Source organism: Myripristis murdjan, chromosome 2, assembly GCF_902150065.1.
Source record: "Myripristis murdjan chromosome 2, fMyrMur1.1, whole genome shotgun sequence".
Taxonomy (NCBI): Eukaryota; Metazoa; Chordata; class Actinopteri; order Holocentriformes; family Holocentridae; genus Myripristis; species Myripristis murdjan.
This window is the reverse complement of record NC_043981.1, coordinates 10,590,203-10,607,500: the sequence shown is the minus strand read 5'-3', so window position 1 is coordinate 10,607,500 and position 17,298 is coordinate 10,590,203. Positions and strand designations below refer to the sequence as shown.

General features: G+C 43.3%; 1 protein-coding gene across 1 annotated transcript in view; it reads left to right on the top strand.

Annotated features, from left to right (window-relative positions):
• Positions 1 to 1,497: 1,497 nt before the first annotated feature.
• The window catches only part of LOC115373948 (fidgetin-like), a 35,217-nt gene continuing 19,416 nt past the window's right edge, over positions 1,498 to 17,298 (top strand). Inside the window, exon 1 of the mRNA XM_030072600.1 lies at positions 1,498 to 1,621. Coding sequence (XP_029928460.1) covers positions 1,498 to 1,621 — 124 coding nt within the window. The remainder of the gene's footprint in view (positions 1,622 to 17,298) is intronic.

Sequence of the window (17,298 nt, the reverse complement as noted above, 5' to 3'; positions counted from 1 at the left end):
ATTGCTAATTCCACGTTGGCGCTATAATTATCACTGGGAGATACACGGACGCAGCCACGAGGAGCGGCCGCGCGCGCACACGGGAGTGGAGGGTGCGGGTGGGGGGGTTAGGCCCCCTCTCCTCCTCCTCCTCCTCCTCCTCCTCCTACCCCCACCCATGTTTACTTCACTGAGTGGTCCCCACGGTGGCCCGAGGACCTGCAGGGGACCTTCAGCGGGCGGCAGGAGGCCAACAGAGATATGGGAAACATTTTAATTTCACATTTTTCATTTTTTCCCCCCACATAACAGCATATACAAAGCGGGCTGCTTCACTATCCTGTCCCCTACAGTATAATAAATTATATAATTCTCTCTCGAAATTATATCCTCTCAGGTGGGACAACACTGCATCATATGGGCGTACACCCAGGGGTTTACAGCATATAACTGCTTGTGATCAGCTTGTGAAACTTATGTTGAAGCCTATGTTTTTCCTTTTGTTTGCTGTGTCCTTGACTTCCTCTCCTGCATCTCGGCAGTTTCCCCTGTTCATGTTTATCCCTCGGTCTTTTGTCTGCTACAGCAACAACAACAAGTTGTCAGTTCACTAAATGTATGGAAAAGATCTCCTATCTAATATCATTTATCAAATCCTTCAAACCTGTAACTTTCTGGGAACAAGGCAATGGCTGGTGACTAATAATAATATGTTGTTGTTATTACATGATTGACTATTTGTGTGATATATAATTAGGCATAAGTGAATATTATTTATACAATATTGCAAAAATGTAAATTTTAATAACTATTGATGCTTAAAATCTCGTTTTCATAAAAATAAGTGGGGAATAAGCCAGTTAGGTGAGATCATCCTTGTCGGGCAGTTTAATCCCTTTTGACAATTTTCTTTAAACCAGAATCAATAAGGTGGATCACCTCACTAGTGTCAAGAGATAATAACTTAATAATAACTTAATTCGAGGAAATATTGGAAACAAGTTGAAATGCATCAGAAACAAAGATGATCTTTAGTCATTAGCAGATGTTTTATTTATATTAAGAAAATAGGATTTATGACAGTGGCAAGAAAAAGTGGCTTCTCTAACGATGAATAGGCTTTTTGTACTTTTTTGTCCTCAATGCTCCCCTGATGGGACTTTAAAGCTAGACTGTGGCTTCCAAATTGATTTTTTTCAGCAATTTTGCTCTTGATCTTAACTCTCCATTATACTAATGAAAAAGTACAAAAATCAAATTTGAACTCACTTAGGCTAAGCCATGGCCGCGGTGCCCACTCCTCCAACCTGGCCATACTCAATTGACGCCCATTATAACCTTATGGGCGATAATTGGGATTGGGAATTTTTTAGTCTGTGTGTGTGTGGTTTTTTTTCCCTCCCTTTAGACGCATGCGCAGTGGGGAGCGTACTGGTCAGTCTGTGAAGCAGCTGTTCAGGGTTGGTGAAATTCCAACATGGCAGTGGCTGTGGTCAGTGTTTCCTGCGTTAACTTGGGATGGTTTCAGATCGCACGCAACCCGGCTTAACCTCGGCACCTCGTTCATCAGCAAAACCCCTCGTCGGGATCGATGCTACCCTAAACCCCCCCGAGAGAGGTCGACCTGTCGCAAAAAAAGCAGGTAAGGAAGGATAGTCCTGGGATCCGCTGCGTCTGCAATTAGACAGAGTGGTCAAAAGCAGGCAGCCTCTCCAGCGCGTCTAGAGAGGAGACCATTGCGAACATAAACCAGGCTTTTTTGCAGGGCTTATGCGCTCCATTTTGACATTGTGCATGTGCATATCCGATTAAACAAGTTTCGCGGCATGCAAACGATACCTGGCTGCGAATTGCTCCGTTCGTTGTATGGGATTTTTGAAGGAGCGCACCTGCGCCTCGGTTGAATCGCAGCAGCATGGGCATGTAGGCTGCACTATAATAGATCCGCTTTTTCTGTATGTCGGCTGTGCAGCGCTAACTAAGCAGGAATAATACACAAGTTGCACATATAAGTGACATTATTTCCAGGCTCAATCAGGCGGCTGTGGCGATACGGTTACAACAAGTTGCCCTATGCATGCTTGGTAAGAACGGATACAATGTCACAGCGCCTCGGCCACCGCACCATCTATTTTTTAAAAGCACTGCTTGGACATTGAGGGCGTCATCAACACATAGAACTTCAATCGGGCGTTATTTCCAAACAAATCACCGTGCACTGACCTCACCGCGCACCAGTTGATTTTTGCCCCTATCCCCCACCGCTCACATCCCGGGGTCCACTTTATAATGATATGCATGTAGGTTAGATGAGTAGCCTATCCTATTGAGTTGCTCGCTCGACTTGAAGGGCCCACATTTCAGACGGGTTGAAATCCGAGGAGCGGTGCAAGGAAAAGTGTCATGTAAAAAAAACAAGCTTTTTTGGGGGGGGGATTCCTCCTCTTTTGATTTTTCCACAAATTAATTCCAATGCTCTCCTCTCCTCTTCCTCTCCTTGTTGCAGCACGACATGATCAGCAGCAGCAGCGTCTATGGTAGGTTATTTTCCATCAACTTATGCCCTTTTTTGGGGGGGTTACATTGATATGTTGAGAGCGGTAAAACTGCATAGGTGAGTTCCAGTTGCAGGTTAGGGAAAAGGGAATTGTCGGCATGCCGCACACTGCCTGCTGTTGTATTTATTTGTAAAAGGAACAAACGTAATTCTGCTTTTTTTCCCTCTTTTTTTGCCGTTTTACTGAAATTGACAAATTTTATATTAACATCATCAGCTTTTATCATTTATTGCATTTTTATACACTAGGTCCTGTGTATACTGTATTTTTTAATTTCTTTAGAGAGAAATAAGATCCTGTGTGCAGCTGTCATGCAGTCGTGCACCTTTCACAGATCATACACTGTATAATATTTACAGAACTTATTGCATCAGTGCACCTGCAGCGGCCACACCACCATGCCTTCTAATTAATAATTGTTGACCATAATGTTGTTCTCAGTGTAGATTTACATTACAGGGGGCTTCACTGGCAGGTGTGAGGGCAGGTTTTTATTTTCACTTGAAATAAAGTTGCAAGTCTTATGAATTATTTCACCAGACTTGCTTTAAAAAAAAAACACACACACAAAAAAAAAACAGGCCTGTGGATCGATGAGGTGAATGTGTGACAGTGGTTGACTATTATTTGCTCATTTGGTTTGTGTTTTAACACACACACACACACACACACACACACACACACACACACACACACATACACACACAAAGACATGCACACGTACAATTCACTGCAGTGTTTACTACTGATTTAAACATTTAGAAAAAAAAAAGTGCATTGAGTCAAATTCAGCCATCATTTAATGGAACGTGTCATGTGAATGTAATGTGATTGGTTGTGGACTTCATCAGGAGTCACAGTGAATTAGGCCTCAATCAGTGTAAAGTGCAAATGCATATTTATGATCATGATTTTTATTAGTTGTGCTTCATTGAATTACACTGTGCTTTACATTACTAATAGTTATTAAAATTAAGCTGTGAGGGAAGTGTGAATTAACATTAACATCCTGAATGAACCGTGCATTAACATTAACACTCTGAGGAGAACTTAGTGAACAGAAATGCCATTTGCATTGTGCATGCAGAGGATATTTTCGACATTGATATTCTATGTTTAACCATATTTTTTTTAGTTTTGGTATGGTGATGTGGGGCTGTGTGGGGTAAAATAAAAATTGCAGCTGTTTGAAGTATTTTTGAAAATTATTGTATTTAGCTTATGTTCCCATTTAGGTTTTTTTTTTTTTTTTTTTTCATTATGCAGGGTGTGATTACTGGAATTTCTCAAGGCAGCCCTTATTCATTTTGAACAATGGTGGATTTGTTGAAATACAAAATAGCAATCCCACCCTGATGCAAGTCAAAATGGCTGCAGATCGCTCTCTAATGAATAATCACATTATAGACTACAGTGCACTTTCTCTGTGTATGAAAGTTCCTACTCGGTTTTTGTATCAATTATTAGTGAGGACTCAACCTTTCACCTTTGACCTCTCTCTCCCTCTCTCTCTCTCTCTTTCTCCCTCTCTCTCTGTCTCTTTCTCTCTCGTTCTATCTCTTTATCTCTCTCTTTCTTTTGCTCACACACACACACACACACACACATATACAACTATTTACTTTAGTATGTCTGCTGTTTTACACTTATGTGTGTGTGTACATTGGTTTTCACAGTTGCAGTACACATGCTTGTATGTGTGTTTTATCTGTTTATATGCATACGCTTGCAAACACATTTCTGGATTTCTAGGTGTGTGTGTGTGTGTGTGTGTGTGCTTTACCAAATGTGCACTACAGCAAAACATAGGCTGTATAACATCTTAGAATGGCAATATTTTGCCCATAGATTTAACACTAATACATGTTATCTTATTATTGAAATGGTTATTATGTTGCATAACAGTATTATATGAATTTATAGGCAAGTGTTTCATCAAATTGTAGATGATTTAGTCATAAAATCCCCCAATTTCCAGCAGCTCATCCACTTCCATTTGTATATAACTTGCATTTGACGATAACTGCCTGGCATTTGAATACTTTTGTGAATTTCTGTGAGATAAGTGTGTTTGACAGAGATATTGCCAGACATGCCAGGAAGTCTCCTGCAATCATCTGGTTGCTTCATTGCTGTTGTGCTTTTTTTTTTATTTTTTAATTATTACGATGATCATTTTGTACAACAAGAGAACAGATGTCATGAAATAATAGCAGTGATATTCCAGCGGGGATGGATTGCATGCATGATGTACGTGCACAGGTGCGTGCGAGTGTGTCTCTGTGGGCGTGCACGTGTGCGTGCGTGTGTGTGTGTACATGTGCAACTAAGCAGGTATGTGCATATGAACGCATAACCAGTATAGGTTTTTGTGTGCAGTGTAAATAATGTAAATACTCAGCAGCCTGTTTATTTCTCTAATTCTGCTTGTTTGCCACAGTGCTCGGCTTTAAGATCTGTCCTCTGCATCCCCTGTCTGTGCGTGTTGCAGTGACAGTAGCAATAATCCCCCTCATTATACACGTAACGTATCGCCTCACATCCCCAACAGCCCCCCGATAGAGCTAATGGGGACAGAGAGAGAAGAGATAATAGGAATAGAAGAAAAACTGCTTTACAAACAGGGACCCCTTTACACTGCCTTCTCCTTTCCTTTATTTATCTAAATACCGACTTTCCCACAGACGCGCAAATGAATAGAGAGAGCCGGTGTGGTGCGAGGGTGGCTAAGCTAGTCCCAGTGGGACCGTATAAATAAATTATCCTGACACTTTCTATCAGTCTGTAATGTTTACCATTAAAGACTGTTTTACCGTCCCGAAGCCACTGGCGTGCCATCCAGCCCACCCCATGGGACTTCTGCCAAGACGCAGATGTAAGGAGATGGGGGGAAATATTGTGCTTTTTAGATACAGAGAGAGACATTTGTTAGTCTCCGCCGCGTCCATATCAGTGGATTTCTCCTGTCTACGCGTCCTGACAAAGGGCCCCTTCAAACGAGATCCAGGCAGGGTTGTCATCTTTTAGCAAATATGTTAAGTGTTGTCTTTTGTGCTCTCGGCTCGCGGAGCGGCGCGAGACCCCATGGGAGCCCGGCGCATGCAAATAGAACAAATCCCTCTCGGACCTGTCTGTCTGTTTCACTCTCTCTCTCTCTCTCTTTCTCCTTTTCCTCTCTGTCTCTCTCTCTGTCTTCTCATCTTTCTCTCCCAGCCTCCCCCTCCTCCTCCCCCTCCCTGTTTCCACGTTTGCTCGACAGTAGGCTACGTCAGCCTGTCTTGTCTCCTCTCCTCTCCTCGCCGCTCTCATCTATTTCACTCTTTGTCCACTTATTTCCCTCCTTCTTCTTCCTCCCCTCCTCTCTCTCTCCCTCTCTCTCTCTCTCTCTGTCCCAGAAGACAGTGCAGCTCTCGGGCTGTGTGTCAGCTAACTGTAGCGAGGCTTGTGTAAGTCTTTGTGTGTTTCTCTGCATGCTCGCTGACAGCCCCTCCTCGCTGATCTAAGTTTCCTCTCCTGGAGACGGCAGGCAGCTGTCGGTAGCAGCGCTCGGCCCGAGATGCGTTTCGCCGGAGTTGAGCGTCCGCCAATCCTTAAAATTCTTGACACCCTGCTCTGCTTGCACACACTCCTCCTCTTCCCCCCCAACCTCCCTTTCCCCCTCCTCCCTTTTTTTCAGAAGTAGAGGAAGCTCAGTGCCTTTATTTTTTTTATTTTTTTTTTTCCAAATGGGGGTTTTGTTTTGTTATGTTTTTTGGCTGGTGCTGTTGTGACTGACAGTTGCTGCTTGATGGATTTTTTTTTTTTTTTTTTTTTTTTTTTTTTTTTTTGCTCCCCCCTTTTCAAAGCGTGCAGCACAGATCCCTGGTACAATTGAAGTCGACCTTTCTCGCGAGCGCAAGAGCGCACGCGCGCAAATGCTCAGCCATGCGCTGACAGCACACGCACACACACACACGCACACACACGCACGCACGCGCCGATTTATATTCATTCCCGTCTGCCCTCGTGTCTTTCTTCCAGTGCTGACTGGTTATTATCCAGTCAAAATCTGATGGCTGTACTTAAGGCGAGGAGTGTCCATGGGGCAGAATAGTACTTACAGTTGTAGCTCACACCCGCAGACCTTGTTGTTATCTGCAATGCCTAATACCACATATTGGTTTTATGTATTATGGCACAATAATAATGCATGACACATGAAAAAAAAAATGCCATGAGAATTTACCAAAAACAGGACATCCTACACTAATGTTAGCATATATACATATCCAGATGTTAAAATGTGTTAGATGCTGCATGTTCACACTTTAACCTCCTAAAGTCTGAAAAAACTTTTTTTTTTTTTTTTTTTTTTTTTTTTTGCACACCATACAGCATCACATGTTTATTCCGTATGAGTTGGTGACAGTACTTCATCTAAGTGAGAACACGCTCACATTGAGACGAAATATCCAAACCCAAGATGTCACTGTTACATCAAATAGAAAATATCTCCATGTCTCGTGCACCATTTGATACACATTTCCTTGAAATTCAGCAGGAGCTATTTGGTAGCTCTGGAAACCTTGGGATCTCCGCTAGAATTTCAAATAAAGTTCTGCGGGTTTGAACAAAGCCGTGTGCATTCGCAATGATGAGCACATCCCTGCGACCAGCGGTGTTGAAGAGGTAGCTGTGATCGCGTGATCACATATTAAAGGTGTAATCGCGCGCTCCAATTTTAAAGTTGGGAAGAAAAAAAAGGAGAGAATGAAAGTGAAGTGTTGAGTCTGAACGCGAAATGAAAACAGATAAACAGCCTCAGAAGTGAGTCACGGCGGTAGCCACGGGCCTCTTGTTTTATTCGGTGCTGGGAGGCAGACGACAGCAGATCCAGGGTCAGCTGAGGTCCACGTAATGAATGGGATCCTTTAAGGCCCCATGAGAGCAAAAAGTAGATCTAAGATCAGTGGCACCAAATTTCCAGACTTTTTCCAGATCGCGGTACTTATTTTCCCTCCTCGAGAGGACATTCTGCTAAATTCATTTCCATGTTAATTCCAGCATTAAAAGCATTATCTCACTTTCTTTGAACTCCGAATCCCCAAAATGTTTGAAGTTTCCTCTTTTTATGTAATGCGTCATTTTCATAGGTTTAATCAAATCAAAGCTGTAGATTTTTTTTCTCCCCCTACCTTCTTTGCAATCCGCTGCCCCCTTTCTGAATTTTAAACAGACACCCGCTCACCTCCCTTTACTCTTCACCAGCAATCTCCACCACCCATGGCCCGGCTCCTCTGGCAGATATTAAAACATTCAGCGTGTGGAAGTGTTAAATATGCTAAGGACTTATTAAAAAAAAAAAAAAAAAAAAAAAAGCTAACTTCCACTCTGGAATATTCCGCGCCATTAGACCTCAATAGACATGGCGGCCCCGCAGCTTATCCTTTACATTGTGCCTTCAAATGAGAAGACGCCGTTTCTAATTAGGTTATTGCCATGGAAGTCTTAAGTTAAATTGTGCATTGATATGCGGAGAAGCTCGCCACTCGTTCGGTCTGGCGATGGAGGGGAGCCACACTGACGAGTGCCTTTTTCACAGGGCCAAAGAAAATGACAGCTAGGAGAGAGGAAGGATCTCACTGTAATCTCTCGCCGCTTTGCTCCCGTCTCTCCGGCTCTGGCTGGATGATCTGATTGTGTTAACGGCAAAGCCTCGGCCAGATAGCGGCTGGCCGTCTGCAGCCTCTCCGTCTGCGGCGGCTCAGTTTTGAACGTCTTGATTAGCAGGGCATCTCTGGGAGAGGCGTGCTGTCTCTGGCAAGTAAGTCGGACGCTTTTGTTCGCGCGAGGCGGCAAAGGTGTGTGTGCATGCGCGTGTGTTAATGAACGGCGGCTCATCAGGCGTGAGAGGGAATTCGTGTGTGTGTGTGTGTGTGTGTGTGTGTGTGTGTGTTTGAGCTTGGCTGGCTGCCAGGGGATGGACACAAAGGATGTTGAGTGGCTGGGCGTGTGGCACAGCATCACTGAGCTGCCTGTGGCCTCTGGGAGACGGACACGCAAAACTGGGGAGAGCGAGAGGGAAACAGTTTTTGCGAACTACTTCAACACTGCCACGTCTATTGTGCAACTTTGCATCCGCGCTTTTTAAGTGAAGCGTGTCAAGCGCCATCTCCTCTCTCTCTCTCTCTCTCTCTCTGTGTGTGTGTGTGTGTGTGCATGTGTTATGTCTACCTTTTGTGCGCTTGAGTGTGTTTATTTTTTGGGCATGCTTGTGCAGGCATGTGTCTGGATGGTTTTACGGCGTGAATCAACATCAACTTTGACCCGCGAGTGTGTGCATGTATCCCGGCCTGTGTATGTGTATGTTTGTTTTGCTTGCTTGTGTGCTCATATGTGTGTACGTGCATCCATACGATGTGTGTGTGTATGAGTGTGTGTGTGTGTGTGGCTGAGTTTCCCCCCAGTGGAACAAGGTGAGAGCATTAGGATGTTGGTTGTACGACTTGCTTGGCAGGATGGACACATGTGGAAGCGAGCTAATGATAGCATGCAGCGTATAATGAGATCCTACTCCCCGTCTGTCCCCCCTACCTGGCATCATGCATTAACCATACAAGAGGAAGAGGAGGCACGCATGGTATTGACTTTTGAGTGGGTGTCTGCTCGACCGTTGTTGGTTTTGTTTAGCTCGCGGAGGTCAGTATGACTGCAAGCGCCGCACATCTATAACAAGAGTTTTTTTTTTTTTTTTTTTTTTTTGCGTTTTCTTTTTTTTTCCAAGCTTGAAGCTCATTTTCATCAGGGGAGGACTTTCCACTCATCCACACCTCTCGGGCGCTGCCAAATTTTTTTTTTTTTGCAAATTGATCGCGGATCCGCCACGACGTATGGGCTTTAACGTGCCCCTTGGCTTTCCTTGGTTATTATAATGCAATCCATACATGTTCGAAAGATTGTTCTATTAATGTATCCCATGTCCTCATAATCCACTGTGTGTGTGTGTGTGTGTGCTGTGTGTGAAGGAGGGAGACACTTGGCAGTGGTCCATCGTCTTGCCCAGTAACATATATTTATCCTCTTCACTACACAATCCTCTAGGCTGCTCAAATCCCCCAGGGGGTCCCAATGACATGCTTACTAATGTGTGCTTTGGAAACCGAGTGCTATTGTATCCCCTAAATCTCACAAAGCACTGTATGATTTGCCCATTGTCGTTAAATCGCTTTGCTTGCGCCAAGTACTTGCGTCTCACAGGGGCTTAATGCTTTGAGGGTTTCAGGGACAGCTTCGAGTTCCTCTTTTGTTGATTTCGGGGAAAAGTGCCAAGACTGCTGTGCCGAATATTGTTTTGAGTATGGAGGAGGGAGGGGAGGAAGGGCCATTGCCAAGCGACTCCATTGAGCTTCGTGAATGGGCCATTCATATTTAGGAGAATCACCCAGATGCCATATTGTTGGCTCAACAACGCTAAATATTCTTCAACAAGGATGGGATTGTAACAGGTTTTTGAATTGTGCATGTGTAGTAAAGGACGTTGGAAATTGGAAAAAGTGCCCAGCCTTCAGTCACTCTCCTTGTGTGGTGAAAAGGGTGAATAGTTAAGCAGAGACAAGGAGAACAGTGAAGTGATAGATGGTTTTCCTATTCTGCGCAAAATGGTAGCTGTGACCATGCAAGATTTAATGTTTACACGCCAAAATATTCGACTGCAGAGCCCTGCGACGTGAAGTTTTCTGTTGGCCTTGAAAAAAGATCCTACTTTCTATTGAAATTGAGGAGGAAATACAGAATTCTCCAAAAAATAGAATTGCAGCTCTTAAATAAAGTATTACTGTAACATAACTTTTTTTTTTTTGTATGCCTTTTTGATGAAAATCTTAGTTCTCTCATGGTGTTGTAGCAAATAAACTCATTTTTTCATCCAATATCAATTAACTCCCCAATATGCAGCAGCAATATTGAATTTAAAAAAATATAGAATCACATCACTCATGTTTTCAGTTATTTATGATAATTTAAAACAAAATAAAGGCAGTCATTTCTCAGCTGGGCCGCAAAGCTTAATGCTTTTATTGTAACCTCATGATCGTCCCATAAAGCATTTATACCAAGCGCAAAAGATGGAGTCTTAAAGTGTAAATGCACGATTTCATCTGAGCTGTCTGGCTTTATTGTCTTTTAAACTCATCATTGGGAGGCTGTTAAAATGTTAGCTCTCCTGAAGGGAAGCAGGGCAGTGGCGGCCCGGCGCGGCGGCCTCGGGACGGCAGGCGCTGCTGAGATTGGATCCCGGGCCGGCAGGGGTGGACGTTACAGTCGGTGGCTGCAGAAAAGCACCGGGGCCAGACCACTAAATCTCTCCCGGCGCGCACGGAGCCCTGTGAAGGTCCGGCAGAACGCAGCAACCTTGAAACTGCCGCCGTAAGCAGCAGAACTCCTGTCCCCGGCACAGTCGAAGGGTCTTAGACAGGACTTAGCAAAATGTCATCCCGGTCTTTTATGTCATGCATGCACTGAGTATTAATCACGGCTGGATCTGCGCCTGAGAGGCTGATCAAATTTATTGTTTGGCTGCACGGGACAGTAATGGGTGTTTAATTACTCAATAAAAGCCCTTTTATAGATTCCCAGGCCTCCTGTGTGTTGAGCAAATGGTATTGATCCGTCTCCGGGCTGCAACATGATAGCCTGTGAAGGAGAATTAGAGCCGTTAGCCTGCTAGCGCTTTCTCATTCATTAGCTGCATTAGCCAGAGGCTGGTTAAGACGCAGCGACATGGGCAACGCCGCTCTCAAAAGGTTGTTTTGTGACCGGCTTGCATCGTAAAGCTCTGTGCGCCTTATTTACACAAATATGGATTAGAGGAGTGATAAATAATATTGATCATTGTGGAGATGAGTTTTTTTTTTTTTTTTTTATCCAAACATTTCCCTCTTGGATGTGGTTAGTCAATGGAGTAACAACAGGGTAATCCAGAGGACTAAATTTGACAGTGCACTTAGCTGAGTGGAGTAAGCTGTTAGCTGTCTTAGTCTAGACTGCTTGTTTAATCCCACTGCTTCCCCACCTTCTAATCTGTAATCTGAATGCTCCTCCTCCTCTTCCTCCTCCTCAGAGGCCTAATTCTCTCTCACTGTGTCTGTCTCTCTCTCTCTCCGTCCTCCTGCCCAGCCCCTCACACACACACACACACACACACACACACACACACACCACAGCTTCAGAGCAAGGCTCAAAAGAAGGGAAAGGGGCTGGCTGCAATAAAGCTCACTGTGTCTCAACATAGTTTTGTGTCCGTGTGTGTGTGTTTGTGAGAGCCGGCGGCGCACCACCGTATCGCTCCAACTTGCATCTGCCTCGCATCCATTGTTCTTTTATGTTCTGAGCATACTGCCGCTCCTGTGAAATAGCTCCCCTTCCCTTGATGCACGGCAAATCCGCTGCAATATCTCCCTTGATGTATCCATATCAAATGAATGTGGTCTATTAGAGACGTTGTGGAGTCAGTTGGGTGGCTTTGTGGACGATAGGGCCCGTAAGAGAGCATGAAAGAGACATTGTCCAATATGGACCATACAGTTCCTTTGTAGATAAATGGATTTTCATGCTTATCAACTCGGACACTGACATGAGTGAAAACTGTGGAGAATGTGGAATTATTTTCACTCCTCGCCTGTACGCACGGACAACTGTAGCTTCAAGTGTGTGGTCTTTCATTGTCCTGCAGTGAGGTTTTTTTTTCTTTTTTGGGGGGTGTGTAACATTCAATTTGCAAGAAAATGCACCGCCAATGCCAAAAATCTGCCTCATGCATGTAGCCAAGTGTATCCCTCTGGCAAAATATTACTTTACTGTATGTTGAAAAGAGCAGTCTTTTTCATGCTGAGATTCCTCTCTCTGTGTTTGTTGTTTGATTCCAGGCGGATACAGTATACACATGCTGGCGCTGCCATACACACACGTGACACATGCGACACACATGCGTTGAACTTTCCACTTTGGCATTTTAAACCTCAGGTACATCACTGCTGCCAGGTGAAAAGCTCACATTTCTAAAAATCAACTTTGCAGGAGTTCTGAAGAGGTTTCTCAACTCATAGAGGAACATGAAATTCCTCCTTGAATGTAATGAAAATTGCCACAAGGTTTTCATTCAGCAACACTGCGAAAAATATCCATTTTTGCAAGATATTTAAGGCCATATTCAGTGTTAAACATAAGGTTTTCCTTAAAACATATGGAAAAATCTGCCAGTTGGGTGAGATAATCCCACTTGTTTCCAATGCATTTGTAGGAGTTTTTCTTGGATTAAGTATAAATACATAGAAGCAAGGCAAAATATGTCAGATCAGCCCTCTAGCATCAAGAAAATGACACTTGATTCAGGAAAATTCTGGAAACTGCATTGGAACCAGTGGGATTATCTCATCCCACTGGCAGATTTTTACCTTGCTTGAACAAAAACAAGACTTCCACACTGAATATGAGACTAAATGACATGTTAAGCATGTGATTTCTTTTTCTTTTTTTTTTTTTTTCCCAGGCAGTGATTTGCAACTGTGTAAGCACGCATGCCCACCCTGTTCCCTACTCTCTTTCCTGCTCTAATCCCAGGTGCACATGTACATATAGAGGCATGCCTGCACACACACACACACACACACCAGCACACTAAACCCTATTCACATTCCACCGCCTGTGGGGCGCGAATGAGAGGCGATGTCTACTCGATGTCGAGCCAGTGATCTAGGTAATCTGCCTGTGCTGTGGGACAGGTCTATTGGTCTACAAATCAATTGGCTTCATGTCCGTGCCATTAGTCTAACATGGCGCTGCCGAAGCAGTGAGGAGTGGAGAGAGAGGTAAACAGACTGTTTAATTCCCCTGGACACTGGCCAGGTGGACACTCCTCCTCCTCCTCCTCCTTCCTCCTGATTCCTCTGTTCACCCCCCCCCTCCTCATTCGTCCTATCTTTCTTTTTCATTCCTTCCTCCTCTCCACTTCAGTCAATGTGGTTATTCTCAGTGGACGAGTGCTTACAGGAATATTGCTGGGAGGGATTGTGTGTGTATGCCGGCGTATGTGTGTGTGTCAGTGTGTGTAAAGAGAAGAGATTTTGGCCAATGAACCCTTGTTTTTGCTCTATCCTCCAGTGCTGTGTCTATACTGAGTAAGTGATCCCTTGGGATGCAGTACACACATCCAGCATCTCTCCCTATTTCTTTCTGTCTATTTCTCTCCCTGCCTCTATATGTTTCATTCTGTCTCTCTTTGTCTGTCTCACTCTCTTTCACTATTTCTCTCTGTATATGTGTCTGCTTCTCTCTATTTCGGCCTCATTTTCACTTCATCTCCTGCTTTCTCTCATTCTCCTCCTCTAACCCCCCCCTTCTTTTTTTATGTATTTCTTCCCCCCTCCCTCTCTTTCTCTCTGTCTCTCTCTGTTCAGACAGAGGCAGCAAACGGGTACACTAATATGAGGAGGCTGCATCATAAACAAACAGACACAAGCACTCATGATTAGAAAAATGCAGATTTGTGTCCGGGCCGCAAGAAAGTTTACCACTTCCTCCTTTTGCACGGCGACACCAAATAAAACAACAGCTCCGTCCTCTCTGTTCCGCCAAAGCTTTTGGTTTCCGTATATGGGTGCCACTAATGACTTAGCTTGTATAACGTCTGCAATTCAATTTATCCACTTCACCACTCCGCCGTGCATCCTGTTTTTGCACGAGTCTATGTGTTACGATATGGTAATTGAGCCAGCGTGTCTTGACAGATGAGTGCTGTTGGCAGTATCACTGTTGTGTGTCTCATTTCCTGCACGCTGTCGCCGATTGACTGATAAGATAAGAGGCCCGTAGCCACGTCTGAGAGCTTCAACACAACTAACAACCTGATGAACGGTGTAATACAGTACCATTGAAGCCATGATCCGTGATTAAGCCGGGCGCAGCGGGGCGGGTGGGTCGGAAGGTGCGGGGGGAGTCTGCTCGAGGAAACGTGGGCCTTTGACAAGAATAGAGCGCACTGCTTCCTTTGGGTGGAAGGACAACTTGTATCTCCAAAAAGTAAACTTTCAGGTAATTTCGAAAGACAGCCCGTGGTTTTTCTTGCACTTTGAAAGGGTTTCATGTAGTTTTGGTCAGCACATTAGTACAAACCAGTGCCCAGATTTAAAATATCACAGTATCTTTAACCGAATACCTCGATATTAATACTGTAATGGCATTGAAGGGATGACTATTAGTGTTTTCATAAGGTATTTACACACTAGAGGTTTATGTTAAACAATCATTAGTAATATGGATATGATGACCAGAACAGTCTAATAAGTTCAGAAATTTGCCTTTAAAACCAATAAAAAGACAAGACTTGTTATATTATAACAAAATCCCACACAATATCTAGTCTCATATCAATATACTACCGATATATCATCCAGCATATAGGCATAAATCCAACACTTGAGTTGCTTTAGAAATGGGACCTGTGAGTATTTCTTTATGTAGTTGGAGATGTGAAGCTTGAGGAAAATGAGATTGTTGTCTAAAAAAAAAAAAAAAAAAAAAAAAAAAAGTGGGAATTCTCCATCCTATGGGCATAGCTTGGTTGTAAAAATTCAAATACATAGCAGGAACCTTTTTTTTTCCAGAAGTGTGCATGGAAGTGCATCTTTGTGATCTCCTGCTAAATCATCAAAATGTGAAACTGCATGTTAAACTCTTTCCCTCCATACAGTGTGATCTAAAAGTCCAGTCGTTTCAGGCCCAAGCAAGTTTTGACCCCTGTATTCCTTACTTATGGTAAAATTAATTGTAGATGATAGTATATTGTGATGTTTCGTTTCTGCAATCAATTATCCTGTTGTTCAGCAATATTTAGGGTGTTTTTCATCATTTCCAATTTCCCTCAGTTTAAGTCTGGATGAGAAGATGCTTTATGTTTTAAAAGTGGATCATTGTTTTGTTATGTGGAGTCACTTGAATTGTAAACCAGGTGACACACAAGTCCAGATTCTGTGTTTATCTTGGCATTGTGTCTGTAATGAATACATGTAAAGTAAACATGATAAACATAATAAATCACATTAGTTACACAGTAGTTGCTGCTATTTTGAGAAACACTATACTCTGCTATACTCTGTGACAAGTAACTGTTGATTAGTAATTTGATCAAAATAACTGATTATCATTTTTGACATTATTATGAAAACCACTGAAAAGCGGTCACTTGCAGTCCTGGTCATATAGGAGCTGAACTCCAGTTTCTTGCTGTGTTCATTGTACATTTGCTCAGCCTATATATAGGGCCAGCTCCAATATAAAAACATGGATTTCATTTTTCTTCTCCCACACCAGAAGCGATACAGGACAGTTTGATAGCTCTGTTACATTTTTCTAACCTCCCAGTCTGGGCTCTGTTTTCGTGATTCAAATCGCCAGACGCAGCGGTGCTGCAAGCTCACGGTGCAAACTCACTTGGGTGTGACCAACAGATTTTTGGTAATTTTGTGACTACAAGCGCTGGCTCAGTGGAGGCACACAGGCGGGGTGTTTGTAATATGGGCTGGATTAGGAAGAATCATTCCCACTGGCTGTATTAGGAGCTTGTGTCAATCAGGGCCAATCAGATCAGCTCTTCTCATCTCCTTAAAGAGCAGAGCACTCTCTGCCATGGCTGCCAGCCTCATGACGGAAACCAGGATCCAGACAGGCCTCCAAAAACAAAGCTGATGTTCTTGTCTGGGAGACAATATATGAATATGAGAATATATAGCACCTCAGATATGAACATATTGCAACCAAAATATTCAGGCAAGGGAGATGATGCCCCTATTTAACGTGAACTCATATTTCTGGGCCTTTTGGTCTCCATGTATAATTATTCACACCAGTAGTTGTATTTAGCAAGAAAGTAATGCACACAATAACAGTGTTCACTTACAGAAAACCTTGTAGCACAATGAAACTTGTTTCCATTATTGTGTTGGTTGCCTTTGCTTTGTTTTGAATGATTAAAAGGTCCTGTAAGTCATAGTTTGGTGTGATTACATGTGCACAGTAATGCCTGCATTGGCAGTACTGTGAAGCTGAAGTGTGTTGAATCTGTTAACTTGGCTGCTACTTACAGTATTTAATTGAGAATTGTAGAATTTTGAGTTTTTTTCTCAAAGCACAAACAAAATCACCTACACCAGTTTTTTCTTCTCACCTACAAAGTGAAACTCAAAGAATTAGGGCCATGATTCTGTTTGGTGATTTATCTCAGCCACAGGCCTTTCTCTACTGAAATTTAAGTTCGGTGCTTCAGGCGTCACTTGGGGGAGAGCCGTTGGAAACTGAAAAGGGCAGAAATTCATTGTTTTTGAATGAGGACACAGAATGATTGGTGGTGATTTGTACCGCATAAACCTGCAAGCTGGACTTGGAAACTCAGCCCGGTGATTTAGAGCCAACCAGCAGATAAGTTTTTGTGCTTTTGCAAGAGCCTGGTGCAAGTTTCGCAAGATTTAATCTGGGTAACCACATTAGATGATGTGAATTTATGCAGCGCTTTGAAAATGTGCACCACATCCCGTGAATTAGGAGCTGCAGAATGAGCATGTCTGCTGGAGATGGTGTAGGGATTCAATCAGTCAAAAGGGAACGCCCTCATGGAACACATAAGGATAAATACTGGTGAGGATCAGCTCTTAAGATTTACTTTTTTGGGTGTGCAAGTAAACATGTCTACTTGGAGAATTTCTATCAAAGTGAAACAGGCTAATATAACATA